Source organism: Juglans microcarpa x Juglans regia, chromosome 3S (assembly GCF_004785595.1).
Source record: "Juglans microcarpa x Juglans regia isolate MS1-56 chromosome 3S, Jm3101_v1.0, whole genome shotgun sequence".
NCBI lineage: Eukaryota > Viridiplantae > Streptophyta > Magnoliopsida > Fagales > Juglandaceae > Juglans > Juglans microcarpa x Juglans regia.
This window is the reverse complement of record NC_054599.1, coordinates 21149271-21165904: the sequence shown is the minus strand read 5'-3', so window position 1 is coordinate 21165904 and position 16634 is coordinate 21149271. Positions and strand designations below refer to the sequence as shown.

The window sequence follows — 16634 nt, the reverse complement described above, 5'->3', positions numbered from 1 at the left end:
TTCCAGAAAATTTTTATGATTTCCCTTAGGACGCGTTTGGTTTTACATAGTATCAACTCATCTTATCTCATATCTTCTCAACATTCAAATATTATTCAAATATAAAAAATTTTCAACTTCAAATTTTCATCGTTTCAATTTTTTTATCTGATCATTATAACTTTTCTGAACATTCAAACAAAACACAAAAAATAATTTAATTTTTTCAAATTCTAAAATAAAAATTATATTAAAAAATTATATTCTAACAATATTTTAAAATCTCATAAAATATCTTAACCCAAATAATTTTACTATTATTTACAAATTATTTCACTATTATTCACATATTTCTCATCTCATATTATCTATATAACCAAAGGTGGTCTTAAATCTTTAAAAAATAGAAAATAAAAATCATCTTAATCCAATACTCTCTTAACACACTAAAAAGTTTTTCCTTCACTAAAAAAATCATAATAATTTATCTGACTCTCAGTCAGAAGTGCTAGATAGGATTCATTTATAAGTTGATAATCATAAAACTTGATATCTCGTAGGTCAAATGTATTTTTTAATAAAAATTTTACAAATCTAGTATATCGCATTAAATCTTGTTAATTTATGAACTTAGTTTTGTAAAATATTTTTGTAGATGAGACATTTTTCTTATAAAACACACACACACACACACACACACAAAGGCAAGATAGATTTAAGTAAATTAAAAAACAACACAAAATTTTACAAATCAGTTCAACCAAATTCAAGTATTCATTTATTAGACAAGTCATTCGGGATTCAATGCATAAAAAAATATATAATTTATACAACACTTAATTCAAATCGTAAGGTTTATTTATTTGTTTTTGGAAGCAAGGTATTTTATTTATTTTTTAATTTTGCAACGATAATATCTCCATTATTGAAAAGATAAAAAGGTATCATATTGTTAGAGATAAATAGAGATCATATTGTTAGTACGATACATGTATTTCAAAACCTTATAAATATAATCTTTAATATATATAGATATATATATATATTATATATACACTATAAAATATATTAACACAAAATTAAGTTGTTTTGCCAAGATTTTTTTATAAAGTTGTATGATATACTATAAATAATTAATCTTGCCAAATTAAGTAGTTTTTTTAACAGACTTAATTTAATTTTTAAAATAAATAAATTGTTTATAAATATAAATCTAATTAGGTGATAAACTTCATGAATTTGACTCATGGCGAAACTAAAATTCAACCGTCTACTATTCACTATAAAGGCAACTAGTTTACACTCTTGAGCTCCCATTATTTTAACAAACTTATTAAATTTAATGAATCTCACAACTTTACAAAAGAAAAAGCATTAGATCTATAAAGAGAGTATAAAGGATTATTTACAAATTAACTTAATTGGATGTGATTCAATTGTTAAAAAGAGAGGTGGAAGATGTTAAAATGAAAGGACCCGCCACCTCCACCGCTCATTATTCTTGATAGGAGCCTTGTGAAGTCGTTAAAAATACAGTAACTGATCGGTTGGCATAGTTCAAATAGAGAAATGATATTTACAATCATAGAAAACGTAAATGCTGTGCACTCATTTTAAAAAAAAAAGTGAATAAATATGAAACTTACATAAATTTTTAATGGTGGACCCTACTATTTTAAAAAAGGAGTGCACGGCTTGCCCAACTCATAACTGTATATAACATCACTAGTTCAAATATGATCAAAAGTAGAAAGAATGAAAAGAAAAGTAAAATAGGATATAGGATATCCAGGAGTCTCGAACAGCTTAAGATTCGCTAAACAAACAAAAACACAGGCAGTTCTGGTTTCAACAAAAGCATCTAAAGCATGCACTAGTGTCCGTCCAAGGTTGCAAGGGATTCCTTGAGAAGTTTCTGGGCCTCCTCTCTTCTCCTATACAAGCAAATTAATGAGGACGGCAAGAACAACATTAACAAGAAATTGCGAGCTACTATCACCACTACAGAAATATTGCTCAAGGCAATGTGGCAGTATACCCCTTCATTTAAGAGAGGATGAGGGTACAAAAAAGAAAGGATCCTATTAATGCTTTCAGATATTGCAGGACAGCGCAAGAAATATAATTGGTGCAAAACAAACAATAATAGAGGCATATGGTGCCTGTCCTTTCATCATTATAATCATTTGAAAGAATAAATTCAACTAATTCAGAAGATTAGAACATCTTGGAACTGGACCATTTGCATTGTATCAAGCAGTGTCGCTGAGACAACGACATTTGAGATAGGTTGGGAGTGGTCCAGGGATAGTTAGACTATATGTCATACGCTGTCTTCTTATTTCAAGAAAGACATTGCTAGCGGTTAGGCCCATGCTGAGCATAATGTTATGAACCCAACTACGATTGGGCTGGGCTTGTTGGGCCTCCAACTTAATTGTTATCTTTTACTTTAATTGAGTTGTTTAATAGCCCATGGACTTAGTTAATATTAGTTAGAATTGGCCCTTGGCCTTAGTTGGTTGTTGCAGAATTAGATCCCCATCTTCTAGTATATGTAGAGGAAATGGGGTCCTTGTCTAGGATCTGGAAAATATTCTGAACATTGTTGTTTTTGTTTGGGAGGAATTGGAGACCTCGAATACCCCAAGGCGTAGCCATTATCATCATCTCCTTATCCTTGATTCTCTTCTATTGTCAATATTACTATTCTTTCTACTGGGTTCATTACACTCTTCTTCTTCATCCTCCTAGTCGTGACACTGCACGAGAGATTCCTGCATCTTCGTGGAATTTTGTTGCATCCGGTCGAGTATTTCACTCATATGCTCTAATTTCTCCAAAAAAATTTCCACCAACAACAATTGCTGTTTATTTAATCGCACCACAACCATGAAGAATCCGTGGCTCTAGATACCAATTGTAATGAGCCCAGTAGAAAGAATAGTAATATTGACAATAAAAGAGAATCAAGGATAAGGAGATGATGATAATGGCTACGCCTTGGGGTATTCGAGGTCCCCAATTCCTCCCAAACAAAAACAACAATGTTCAGAATATTTTCTGGATCCTAGACAAGGACCCCATTTCCTCTACATATACTAGAAGATAAGGATCTAATTCTGCAACAACCAACTAAGGCCAAGGGCCAATTCTAACTAACATTAACTAAGCCCATGGGCTACTAAACAACTCAATTAAAGTAAAAGATAACAACTAAGTTGGAGGCCCAACAAGCCCAGCCCAATCGTAGTTGGGTTCATAACACATAAAGTGGAGCTTAATTCAAGCATCAGTTTTTACGCTTCCACATGCAAAGATTAATGTATCTTCTAGTACCACCACTACAATGTACCATGTTATGTGAAATCAAGAACATTCATTTTTTGAAAACAAAAATTCAACGCCATTATCCCTCAGTCTCATGCCTACAAATCAATAATCATGGCACTGTAATTTAGGTGAGCCAAGTCAAGGAGCAGACTGCTCAATGTCAGGGTGAGAATTAGAGCTCTATAATAAGGAAGAGCTTATTTTTTGAGCCAAACCATGTGATAAACGATTGTGATGGCACCATTTTCATGACCTACGAGCAAAGCTCCAAAAAGGATAGGCTAGGCTTGTTTTTCTTGCATGTAATTTATAGAAACAAAAAAGATGCTGAAAGGACATCCCTCCAATAAACAAAAAAAGCTAAGTCATCCCTCCAATGATCTTTGAAGAGGTAAAGTCAAGAAGTGCAAATTTTCAATAAAAATGCTGAAAGGACAGAACAAACTTATTTCAAATTTGGGGGAAACAAAGCAGAATATTTAAATATTTGAATGATACCTCTTTATATCCTCGACTGCTTGTTTGCGGTGTTGTATTTGGAGTTCTAGAATGTGAATTAATGTCGCTCGAGCCTAGAGGAAATATGCATTAGATGATCGTGGATTCCTAAACCAACCAATATGAATGATTTTCAAATACTCAAAAAATAATAATTCACCTGATGGGGACGCAATGAATTGAGAAGGTGGTGTATGTTCTTAAATATAAGGGATATTTCCTCCACTCTCCTTGCATATTGTGATGGTCTCTCAACAAGAACATCTGCAAGCTCCAAAATATGCAGCTGCAATTCTCTGTTAAGTGAACTCAGTTCCTTCTTAAAATCTACAAAAGATAAATATTTACAATTATTGCGGCATATTTTGATGAAATATGTGGGTAAGCAGATGATAAAGTTGTCACAAAGGTACAATCCCTCTCTTTTGCCCAAAAACACAAACATATATGTTTGCCCATTATTTTAATCAAATGCTCACCCAATGTATAGCCCTAAAGGTATATAATGTGGTCAAGATATTACAATAAGGGCAACAACTAGATTTCCAGATTAAAAAATAAATAAATTACCTGCCACATCCAAATTAGTTTTGAAGAAGGGGTAAAGATTCCCACTACAAAATGCTACACTTACATTTTGTATTGATATACTGCTAACTTTGGCCAAGGTGGTGACAACATCAATGGCGCTGTGGAGGAGATGTGAGATTTAGGAACTGGTGTGGAGGAAGGGATGGGGCTGTCATTGGTGCCTTGCGAGGAGGAATATTTAGGGCCTGACCTACAGTTTGGAGTGGAGTCTGCAGAAGATGTTGTCCCCCTGATATCTCTCCCACCGATTAACAATATAGTTGATTCATCATCGGATTAGGTTTTGAACAAGGTAAATGAGATACAACAGTGTGTGGGAATTACCTGCGAAGGATTTGAGGACCAATTCACAGCACTACTCACTCAATAGAGGCAAGTCATGTACTTGGATCAAAATCAAGATCTAAGAAGAGTAGAGAGTTAAAGCGTCTTACTTGGACAATCAACTATGACGCTAAGGGAGGTAGTTCAAGTCGAGGGAGGACTAGAGGGAAGACAAAACCAATTGTATATTTTTAGCAGGCTCGTTCGGAGTTTACAAGTATTGAGGAGTGTGTTGGGGAATATACAGCGGCTTGGTGTATGGGCAAAACCTGGTCTGGTGGGATAGGCAAAACCTGGTCTGGTGGGATAGGCATTGGTGCACTGGTGGTCGTTTGGGACGGGCGTGTCTTTGGGTTTGGGCTAGGGCTTTGTTAGTATCCTTTTCCTAGATGGGTTTAATGTTCCTTGTATCTATTTTTGCACCCCAACTACATGTTGTTTCTTGTATATATCCAGTGTACTTGGCTAAGCCTATTGGTATTAATAAATTTTTACTTATAAAAAAAAAATTGATATGCTGCTAGGGATGAATTACTCCGTATTTGACAAACAAGGATCGAAGAGGAAAGTAAACATTAATTAGTAACCTTCCCGATCCTTATTTGAAATAAAAGCTTCCATTCTTGGAAAAGAACAAATTTTCACGAGGAACAGATTACTTATCAGATTTAATCTTTCTGATAATTACTATTTAGTACTTGCAACTGCTGCACGTTCATACCAATATTTGGTCCTTTTGGGTATAGCTGGCGCACTCCCTGCTCTTCCAAGTTCGGAAGCACATCATCAGTCTACATTTCCCCCCCCCCCCAAAAAAAAAAAAAAAAAATAGACTTATCAGATTATTAAGGAACAAGGGAGATCAAATCATCAATCATATATAAGCTCAAGGAACTCGTAGAATCCACGCATTTCATCATTAAAAAAAAAAAAAAAAAAAAAAAAAAAAAAAAAAAAAAGAGGAATTTTCCAGGATATATTCAACACAATTAACAGCTAAAACACTTCACACTGAAAAAGCAGAACTGGGAAATGAAACTTGGAACATTAATTTTGCAAGAGAGGGTGAAAATATAGGTAATTCTCACCGTGTAGTTGCCACCAAAACAAATGTAGGTCCCTTCAATAGGTGGGGGAGGCTCAGGAGCTGATTTTGGGTTCTGTAAGTAATCTCTGTAAAGTCTGTAGTACGGTGGTGGTGGCGGGTATGTAGCCTTAGCCATTACAACCTCTTCTCAGTCAAACCCTAAAAGTAGTTTAGAAAATGATTATGAAATTCTCACAGATCAAAATCTTGAACTCTCAGACCTAACGGCTTTGTTTGGATGCCGAGAAAAGTAAACGCCAGAAAAACTCTTGACTCGTCCAATAAATAATTTGCCTCTTAATCGAAGCACTCAGATAATTGAAATCTTAGCAGCTTTACTCAATCCTATGCCTAGAATTTCACAACCTAATTTCAAATAAAATCGTAATCCCCAATTTCCATGCCGATTGCCGAGAGACACATGGGAGGGGGTAGATAAAATCCTTTCTTGCAAAATGCTCGACACAAAAATCAACGCCTCTGTTTGGTTGATGAAATACACAGACCCATAAATTTAACTAGAATTTTAATAAAATGAAAAAAAAAAAAAAAAAAAAACCAACCCCCAACCCTCCCAAAGAAGACCTAGAGTTCAAGGCCTGATCTATTTCTTAAGTTTCCTCAGCAACCAAAGGCAGTAAATGAAATTGTATGATCGCATAAAAAAAAAAAAAGGAGGGAGGAGGGAATTCATAAACCCTACATGAAAAAACCGATCCTGATATCTGTTGACGAAGTCGATTAGGACTAATTTGGTTTCATAAAGTATCTTATTTTATTTTATTTTATTTCATTTCATTATTATAATTTTTTAAATTTTTATATAAAATAAAATAAATTAAATTTTAAAATAATAATAATATTTTATTTAATTTTTAAAACTTAAAAATTGCGGAGGATGAGAAATAATGACTACCTATCTGACAGATAAAGGCAACAGAGACAAAACGAAGACAAAGAAGAGACTGCAGATGATCAAAATAGAGAGAATGCCTCGGAGCACGGACACTGCCATATTGGGCGTGGATGGTATATGTTACAACACATGTTACAATATTTTTCATACATATTGTATACTAATACTATATAATAGGCCATAATGGGCATGGATTATTAATAATATATATTAGTATTAATACTAAGTATACTATTAGTAATCTACTATATATAAATGACTATATATTATTATTATAGTCTATAGTATTAATAGTTATACTAATATTATATCACTTAGATACTATAATATATATAATATACTGAAAAAATCAGACTGAATCGATAAAACCAGAAATACTAGTTTGAGAATGTAACCAGTGCGGTATCGATTCTTCAAATCTCAAAACTTGTGTATATTGGTTTAGTAGGGATGGACAGCGAGGGTCCGCCCCTCTCCGCTTCGCCCCCACATGGGCAGGCAGGCTACCCCGCACTGCCCATGCGGGGGCGGGGAGCAGGCTGACCCGAGCAGGGCCCTGCCCCCTCTCCGCCTCCCCTAATATAAAAAATTAAATTTAACTTTTTATATAAATATTTATTAAATAAATATATTGTATGTAAATATATACAACTTGTTGAAAACTTGAAGTTGTATTCAAGTTACTAGATTGCATTGACCTCCTATGCCAACTTTTATATAGGAGGCCAAGGAAATATAAGAGTCATACTTAAGTAATGTGAGACTTACTATTATAAAATACAACTCTAATAAGTTTAAATTATTTTTGTATTTAAAATTTTTAATATAATTTAAATTATATTATAATTTGGGTCTAAAAATTTTTTTAAGACAAAAAAATAATTTTTGGACCTAATGGATTGTGGCTTGGGCGGGTGGCAGTTTTGATCCCACCCCCGGCACCGGGGAAGGGCCCACCCCGCCTCACACTATGCGGGTATCACCCCTATAGTTCGGTTTTGAAATATATCCAAAATCGGATTAATTACACCCCTACATGGGAGAATTGCGTTATTTTTTTCTTTCCTTTTTTTCGAATAAGACAGGTACAAAATATTGAAAAATGATAACCTTACAAATATTTTACAAATATTTTACAATTCTACATGATTTCATTTTGTTATGAGAATATTGTCTACAAATAAAATGGTTAATCGGATAAACCAGCAATAAAATCACATGTCTCTAAATTTTATGATCTTTCCTCGTAAATAATATTTATAATTTTAAAGTGTGCAAATTAATATCTTATGAATGTTTTTTAAAAAAATGATATTTATAATTTTAAGAAATACAAATTCGAAAATATGGGTAAATTTAAAACTCACGTGATTTTTTTTTTAATGATAAACTTACTTATTTTTAAATACACATTCTAAACTAATTCATCCTCTAACAGAGGTAGCCATCTTCCCTAGAGAATTATCCCAATCTTCAAGAATATTGTAGCTTGATTCAACGGCTGTAATTGGTTAACCCAAAAAGCTCACAGAAGTACAAACTATCTCGCCGCTTCCCAAGATATGATAGATAGCATACACATTACGAGCATTCCTCAACATCTCTACACCACTCCCCACCTCTTTGACCCACCACCCTAACTTCCAGTCCGACTTATAAAGATTACGCTCGGGCTATGAAGATATATTTACAATTTTATGATTAGGCTCGGGCTCTGGATGTTCCTGTTGTTTGTATTATCATGGGGATTGACTGAAAATCAATGTTCTCTCTCAAAAAGGAAGAAAAGGCAGGATATTTATAAGCAATTATTTTATATTAAAAAAAAGTACTATATCCAATCATATTACCAGAATATGGAAGGAGTTCGTAAAAGTAACTGCACGTAAAGTTTTTGTATTTATAACTCATGCAGCACATTACTCGGAATAACAGCAAATGGCCAATGCAAAAAGAGAAAGAAGACTTCCCCAGAAAAGGGTGTCCAAAATTTATTGAAGGAACCACATGTGAATGCATTTTTTTGCAACATCAGTAGCATATGCAAGAGCTTACATATAATTCAAGTAACTGGCAAAAGTTACATGTCAATGTAAATGCAGAGTTGCTACCAGCAAAGAGAAGGCAACTTGAATGAGAATGTATAGGGCAAGTGACCCGTCCTTCTTATATAATCTGCTGTCTCAGAAGTCTTTGCTGCTTTCTCATTCAGTTCGGCCTCCGCATTTGCGCGCTTTTCTTCAGCTATTCTTCTAGTTGCAGCAAGTTTGTTTGCCAATCTCTCTTGTGCCCTTGCTTTCAATCTCTCAGCTTTCACCTAGTTATATAATATTAGTGATTTCATATCATAGTAAAATTAAATGGTAAATCTCCATGGTGGTATTTGAGCAGACCATATGATGAACTGTTACAGCTATATACTTGTAAGTCTTAATTCTTCCATATAGTTACTGAGGCACCCTAAGCAATGGATGTTGGAATTTTCATGAAGCATGATATGAGAGAGGCGTTTGCTGCAAACTTGTTGGATTGCATTCCCTGGAATAAATTGACTCATATGCTTATAGCTTTTAAGTTTCAATGCAGCTTTCCTTGTCATGTCCACACCATTCTTATTGTGATGGGGGACAATGAGGCCCAACCCGATCACCTAAGTCCAGACAAAGAAAATAAAAGCCCAGACCAGAATATGGACATGGAGTTCAGGTCGGGACAGGAGATCTGAAGGAAGACTAGGGAAAGAGGGAAGAAGACTATGACATGCGTCACCAGATGGAAGGGACGAGGAACAGAGGCCACGTCGCATTTAATGCGGCCCAGAATAGAGGCCACGTCGCATTTAATGTGGCCCAGAACAGAGGCCATGTCGCATTTAATGTGGCCCAGAACAGAGGCCACGTCGCATTAAATGCATCTCAGGGCGCAGGGTGTGCGGCATTGAATGCGGCCCAAGACCAGAGCAGTGCACAGAGAAAGCCTGGGGCCATCGCTGCTCGGTGAGGTAACAACGTGAAAACTGCTCGGTAATGAAATACGCAAGGCGAATCGCTCCGCGCTACGCAACGCCCCGCCATGGGGAAATCCTATACAATAACTATAAATAAAGGTAAACCCAGCGACAAATAGGGTAAGAGAAAAAATGCTATCATCCTTTTCCATTGTTCTTGCTTCCATTCTTTGATCTTTTCCTTCAAGATACTGACTTAAACATCGGATGATTAACGGACCTTGAGGTCCCCTCTCCGTTTTGACTGTGCAGGATCGCACTTAGATACCGGGGGGTGAGAAGTTGTCCAGGCCGCGAAACACAACATCGACACTTATTTTTTCTTCTTTTCTAATCTTTATATGGCTTGGCTAACCGAGACCATGAATATAAATGAAGATACATGGTTTTCCAGTTCTTTTTTTATGAAATCCTGAATAAAAAAGAAGTACCTCCATTTTCCTCATTGCCATCTCAGCCTTCCTCTTCTCATGATTTTCCCAGGCTTGTATCTTCACCTCTTCACGCTTATACCTGCAGATTCACAGCAGATAAACAAATCATACTTGATAATACATTCTCTGAGGCCTTTGGTGACCTATGAAAATGTGGGGAAACTTACTATATTGTACTACGTTTGATTACATTCTAGGAAAGAGCATTCTATGGTTACCTTGCCATGTATTTGGCACGTTCTGCCTCATCCCAAGCCATTGCTCTGCTTTCTAAAGGACTCATCGTTTTACCTTGATCTGAATTCTTGTTCTCAGGCCTATAGCAATCATTTGAGTCGCCTCCGCACTGTCTGCTCGCGCCACTCCCCCTGCCAATAGGAATGGCTTCTCCTCTACCATCAGTCTGATACCCCTCGTTTTGCTTTCCATTTTGACACCTGACTGGGGTGGAGGATCCCGAAGCTACAGGGCTCCTTGCTGCAGGAGTTGTGGCTCTAATCGGGGTGGCTGTTCTTGAAGGCTCAAGGCTTGCAGCTGGGGTCATCTCAGTTCCCATGTCCCTCACACATATTGATCGCACAGCCGGTGTTGAACTCTCTGAAGGCTTACCGCCACGCCAAACTGACTCGTCCACCTTCTTTGTTTCCACTCCATATTGATCTGTCATTGCAGAAACGGCACATCCATTTTGTTCTTCTTCACCTTCGTCCTCCTCACCGCTCGAGTAATCCTGCTCCTTTTGCGGAACAGGGGCTATTAGTCTCAGGTCATCAGCATTTGAATTCCGTGGCTTGGTTTTCGACTGGCTTTTTTCTCCCACTCTTGACAATCCAACCAGCCATTTTTGTGCATCGTCCCATTTTGAGGGTGTCGGTTTACCCAAGGCAGTCCTATGATTGCGGGTATTAGCTCCATTACCTTTGTGAAACTCAAAACTAGTGGCACTGCTAGTTGAAATCTCAGCCGTTGACCCATGGTTGTAACACCCCTTATCCTCTACAGATCTCATTTTCAAACTCAACAAAGTTGTCTGTCTCCCTCACAAGATCAGTTAAAGATGACCACAAACCAGACCAACCTCCATTCAAGTCATTGTGAATGGAAGTTAAAAGCTTTCCAACCTGCGATTGAGCAGAACAGATGCTAGAGGCAAATCGAAATGATTCAGGTCCGAGATGCCTAAAGTATTTTTTTTTTTCCAACCCACCCGACAGGGGAAACATGGGGTTTAAATTTACAAACAATTATAACACAATGACCAGTGGGTAGCATCAAACAAAAACCAGTATATCCTGCAGGAACGGGAACCCCCCACATATCCATAATTTCCTTCACTGCAGCAAGGACCCCATCTGAAATCTATCCATATAAATATGGTTTTGGGTTGTTAAACTTAAGATCGAGTAGAAAAAGCATTAAGGCCTCATAATGCAACAGCTCCTGCTCAACGACACAAATGCCAGATGGGTTTTGCAGAAGGGAAGGTAAATCTGTAGAGAATAGTACCTTAAAAACATGGAATTTTGAGAGTTGCAGAGATTGAGATGAAGTCCCAGATCCATCAGATATTATAATACTAACAAAAAGTTACGTGGTTAAACTCGAACCAGCCAGCGTCTTTAAAAAAAGACATACCGAATACTGCAATAGAATAACTATTTGCATGGGAATTGATGAACCTTTTTCTTTAGGGGTAAATAAATATGTATTGCTGAACTTTCCCAGTCGCAAATCCGACTACTGCATGGTGGGGTGCAAGTGGAAGTGTACAACCCGCAATTTTACCTTCACTCACAAACGGAATCTGGGGAAGAGTTTCCGAGACATTAAATAATTAATGCAGTGGAAAAAAAAATACAAATCAATAAATATAATAATAATGCAGTGAAAGAAAAAAAAAAAGTATTACACCCAAATTACATAAAAATAATTTTATAATCTAACAAATCACATTAAAATATATTAATTTATAAAATTATTTTTATATAATCAATTAAAATATTTTTACTTATCTTCCCTTCCCTTCCTGCAGAGAGATCAGAGAGTTGTTTTGGAATACGGTTGTCACATTCTAACGGCTACTAGCTGAAAGTTGATTCGTTGGGTGACAAGTGGACGGTGGAGGATTGGCTAAGTGTCAGATTATCTGATGGACTGTCGCGCTAGGACTGATAATAGAGGTTTTTTCCCCTCTGGATGGGTGGTTTATAAAAGTGGCCTCTGGTTTTCTGAATTCTGACCCTTTTTCACATGTCCATGACGGGTAGCGGATGTGGGTCTGAAGCGTCAAAAAGGAATGGCTTATTAAATGATTGAAATGTTGTCCCATCTTGACCAAGTTTTTGGAGCCACTTTACTGTGCTGTGTGCGGAGCAACTGGTAAATGCAGTGGTCGTCATCTTTAACAGCAGTGAGCAGAGCCAGAGGCACCAAAAAAATCACATATCCATAGCAATATCCCCTCCCTTTTAAGGCTTAACAGTTGACATCTTTGCTATAGTGTACCGTTCAGTAATTTTAACTATTCAAATATAATCCATCTCTTAAATTTTGAAAATATATATTTAAATGAAAATTATAAACAATAAAAAATGATATGAACAATATCAAATTGATGTAAACAGTACATAAACTGTATATGAACAGTATATAAACAAAACTGAAGTAAACAGTATTTGAACAATATACAATTCGGGTACTCTATAAAACAGTGAGACCAACTTCCTATCATATTCCAAAAAATAAAAATCATCTCTTCTTATCTCACTAATCAAATACATATTTTTTTACAAACTATCTCATCTTATGTTAATTTAAAAAATTTCACTACTATTCAAAACATCTCATCTCATTTTATATTAACTATCTATTCAATTCAACCCTAAAGTCCATTTGTTGTACCTTCTTGCTTCTTTGCAACTTGTTTTGGAAATTGCAGTGTAATAACAGCCAAAAGTTCAAAACTCCATTCTCAATTATATGATTTTCCCCATCTGATATGAGCATTATGAGTAAAAGGATAGTTTTGTGAGAAGCCATTGATCCTTTTAAATTCCTTGATGCATGCAAAAGTGACCACCGACATATCATTTTTTATTACCTGTATGTGGGTTTTTATCCGTTTGAGCCATGTTTACAGGTATCTGTCCATTGTGTCAGTTTTGAGTTTCTGCCCACGTGCTGGAGGATCATTTGGGTATTTTTCCTTGCGATTCATATACCCCGCAATCCATATAAAAATAAAAAAAAAATTATTTACAATCATAAATTATATATTTATTACGTAATTATTTTAAAAAAAATAATAAAATATAAGATTCATATAAAAAAATTAATTTTTTTATAATAAATCTCACTTTTTTTAAAATAATTATATTTATACACTTCACAGTTATATGTAGAATTATTTAAAAAAATAAAATAAAATTATTAAAATACGGAGATAAATAATTACTCATACATAACAAAATATTATTATTATTTTTTTCTTTTACCATTTTAAAGTTTACAATTCCACTAACCAATGAGGAAAGCGCCCTTGAAGTTTGCGATTATTTCTCCTTGTAGTCTTGGCTCTAATTCTTTGTTTGAAAGAGGTAAATGTTGACTGTTGCTCATAGATTCCCAATTGCAAGTGGTCTTGGTTAATAGCCCTCTTTTGTGCAGACAGTACTAGTCCTGTGGTAGATCTGATGCAAGTTTTTTCTTTCTTCCACGAAGCTTCTCGCAACTCTCCAGTACATTTAATATGTTCTTCATGCACTAAAATAGTTGGCAAGAATCTGTATTCTGACGCGTGGCGTGCTCAGAAATTACCACCTTTAGGTTTTGTTTGGAAATCAAATTCATCTCAATTTATTTTAACTCATTATTATAACTTTTTTAAATTTCAATACAAAATATAATAAATAATTCAACTTTTTTAAATTCTAAAATAATAATAATATTAAAAAATAATATTTTAATAATATTTTATCATCTCAACTCAACTCAACTCAACTCAATTCAACGTCTAAACGCAGTCTTAAACTATTCTTTTGTGGAGTTGGATACTCTGTTGTGACGTAGATTTGACGCATTATTTGTTGTGATATTAAATTGAATTGAATTGAATTAAAATAATAAATATTATTATTATTTAAAAATTTTAAAAAATTAAATTATTTATTATATTTTATATTAAAATTTAAAAAATTTATAATAATAAGTTAAGATAGATTTAAGAAACAAACAAAATCTTAAGATGCCAACAAGAAATAAAGAGGGGCAAGACTATATCTGCATGAGCATCTTGTTTTTTAAAGGGTGAAGCTTCGGTGTGTAATTTTATTTTACACCCACCAAATTAGAAACTGCCACGTAGATATCTCAGTAAAATACATATTGCATCCGCATGTAGTTGATCCCACTCTCTCTTTCTCCCCTCTCCCCTCTCTCCTTTCCTCGTCGTTCTCTCTCTTCTCTCTTTTTCTTTTTATGTTGTTTTCTATGCCGACTGAGTTTTGGCATATGCATCCAATTTTTTGTGCTTTTCTTTATGAATTTGCAGATGTTTATAGACAGACAACAAATACCCAAAAAGATTAAAGCACCAGCAAACGTCCAGACCCAGCATCATGGAACCATCTTCTTCTTCCTCCTCGAAGAAGCTATATGTAAATTTACTCCTCGAAGAAGCTTTCAAGCTGTTGTGTTCTACTCCCAGCAAGAAGAGAAAAAAACTAAGATCTAGAAGCAATTATGCAACTTTCTCTCTCTCAATTGGTCATTCCTAGCGCTATTTTATTTTTTTCAAAGGGGAATGAAGTTCGCACTGCTATATTCTACTCCCAGCATGGAGAAGAAAAAAAACTAAGAATTTGCATTGTTGTGTTCTGCTCGCAGCAAGAAGAGAGAAAAAAAATTAGATGCTCTTAGCAAGCAATGGTAGAGTGAGGAGAGAGAAAGCACTACCAAGGAGAGAGATGAGAGAGAGAGAGCGTGTGTGGCACTAAGCATTTCTGGGCTGTTGCTAGTCCCATTATGTGTGGCACTAAGCATCCTCTTAGGTTGACATATCTACCTCATTTTGCATAACAAGACTACGATTGAGTACCATGAAGGTGGTGGGCGTTCCGGCGTGAGTTTGGCTCATAGTTATGAGTCGTGGAAGGGGTGATTTTTCTTGGAAAAGATTACGTGCAGGGGAGGGAGAGATATTCAGAGGCAGGGAGATGGATTCAGAAGATAAGAGGGGGAGTCACGTGGATGTGGGTTCAGCTAAGAGTACTTACGTGTCGTTTATTTATTGGCTGAGTGTGAAATTGGGTTTTAAATCCATCCGGCTGAAAGTTTTTTTCTTTTTTAAAATATATGAATCTATTTAAGCCGATAAAAATTAAAAGATGGACCGGTAGCCTTTTAGAGGATTAGGGAAAACCATGTCCTGGTTGATGAGGTCAATTTATGTTGATTGGAAGAGGAATATTTCTAACTGTTTTGGCCAATCTTAGAAAAATAATCATTTCAAAAAATTTAAATAACTTGAATACTTGGCATTCAAGATGCTCACAAACTGGCATTCAGTATTATTTTTTTCTAGATTTTTATTTTGGTTCCTATTAATTTTCATTATGAATTCAATTATTCATCATCCAGATTGCCATTTTTAATAGAGCACTTAATGTTCAGAGCAGCCAGGGGAGTTCCTGCTACACTTGGCCTAGATCCAGCTGTTGCAGACTATGGTAAACCAACACATCTTGTTCTTGTATTAATAATTTGAAAATGATATTCTTCCTATTGATTCTTCCCATTATAAGTTACTATTGGGACTTTTTTATTTTTTTAATATTTTTATTTTTACTTAATGATTAAATAAGTATTTTTTAATAATATTTTGATTTTTTTTTATTTTTTAAAAAATATTTAAAAATATTAAAAAATATATATATATAAGTCAAAAACAAGAAACAACTAACGAGAGCCCTCAGCTGGAGCTCCAAACAGTGGGAGCAGCACCTTAATAATTACATATTCGAGCTTTTTGGACCTTGAGATGTTTTCACTTCAAGTTCAAGGTCATTTATGGCATGTTGTAATCGTGACAGGGATAAAATCCCATAATCATGTCTGCAATCCCATAAATCAATGGACTAGATGGCTGGATTAGTTTCCCTTATTTCCTACCATAATCTCTCCCAATTTGTAGTTACGTTTGTTTCCGTTAATTTCTATTACAGGTGTACATTCTTTCGTAATTGCATATTGTAATCTGTAAAGCTTTATATATGGCAATACACAAGCCTAGCTTCTTGCAAGCATTTTCCTGAATTTACATTGTATCAAGAGCCTAGAGAACAATCCTAAATCATGTCGTCTTCCTCTATCTCGCAAGCTCCTTCCACTAATGACCCCTCATCCCTTGAGTTGTTTTTTTTTCCATCGAAACACACCTACCCGATATACCAACCAAACTTGCATCCA

At 35.2% G+C, this 16634-nt stretch overlaps 3 protein-coding genes and 1 long non-coding RNA gene across 6 annotated transcripts in view; 1 reads left to right on the top strand and 3 right to left on the bottom strand.

Moving 5' to 3' along the window:
- Positions 1-6796, bottom strand: part of LOC121257333 (proteasome subunit beta type-5) — a 65322-nt gene extending 58526 nt beyond the window's left edge. The window contains exon 1 of the mRNA XM_041158299.1: positions 6760-6796. The gene's annotated coding sequence lies outside the window, so the exon portion shown is untranslated. The remainder of the gene's footprint in view (positions 1-6759) is intronic.
- On the bottom strand, positions 1662-6606 carry LOC121257335 (mediator of RNA polymerase II transcription subunit 7a-like). Of its 2 annotated transcripts, none has more exons than XM_041158303.1 (7): positions 6516-6606; positions 5814-5971; positions 5447-5516; positions 3971-4137; positions 3811-3884; positions 1788-1913; positions 1662-1717 (listed from the first exon to the last, which is right to left on the bottom strand). In XM_041158303.1, exons 2-6 carry the CDS (start codon positions 5946-5948, stop codon positions 1853-1855), a joined length of 507 nt encoding a protein of 168 aa, XP_041014237.1. In that variant the 5' UTR covers positions 5949-5971; positions 6516-6606; the 3' UTR covers positions 1662-1717; positions 1788-1852. The 2 variants fall into 2 exon arrangements, with proteins under 2 accessions (XP_041014237.1, XP_041014238.1); XM_041158304.1 differs by having other exon boundaries at positions 6412-6559.
- LOC121257336 lies at positions 4599-4879 on the top strand. Its single transcript, XR_005939202.1, has 2 exons — positions 4599-4777; positions 4815-4879. It is a non-coding gene; the product is annotated as an uncharacterized LOC121257336 (long non-coding RNA).
- Positions 6797-8683: 1887 nt separating the features above from the next.
- Positions 8684-11999, bottom strand: LOC121257326 (uncharacterized protein At3g61260-like). 2 transcript variants are annotated; one of them, XM_041158286.1, is made up of 3 exons: positions 10388-11999; positions 10167-10248; positions 8684-9045 (listed from the first exon to the last, which is right to left on the bottom strand). In XM_041158286.1, the coding sequence occupies exons 1-3, from the start codon at positions 11176-11178 to the stop codon at positions 8836-8838; spliced, it is 1083 nt and encodes a 360-aa protein (XP_041014220.1). In that variant the 5' UTR covers positions 11179-11999; the 3' UTR covers positions 8684-8835. The 2 variants fall into 2 exon arrangements, with proteins under 2 accessions (XP_041014220.1, XP_041014221.1); XM_041158287.1 differs by lacking the exon at positions 8684-9045 and adding an exon at positions 9082-9340 and having other exon boundaries at positions 10049-10248; positions 10388-11985.
- Positions 12000-16634: the final 4635 nt, after the last annotated feature.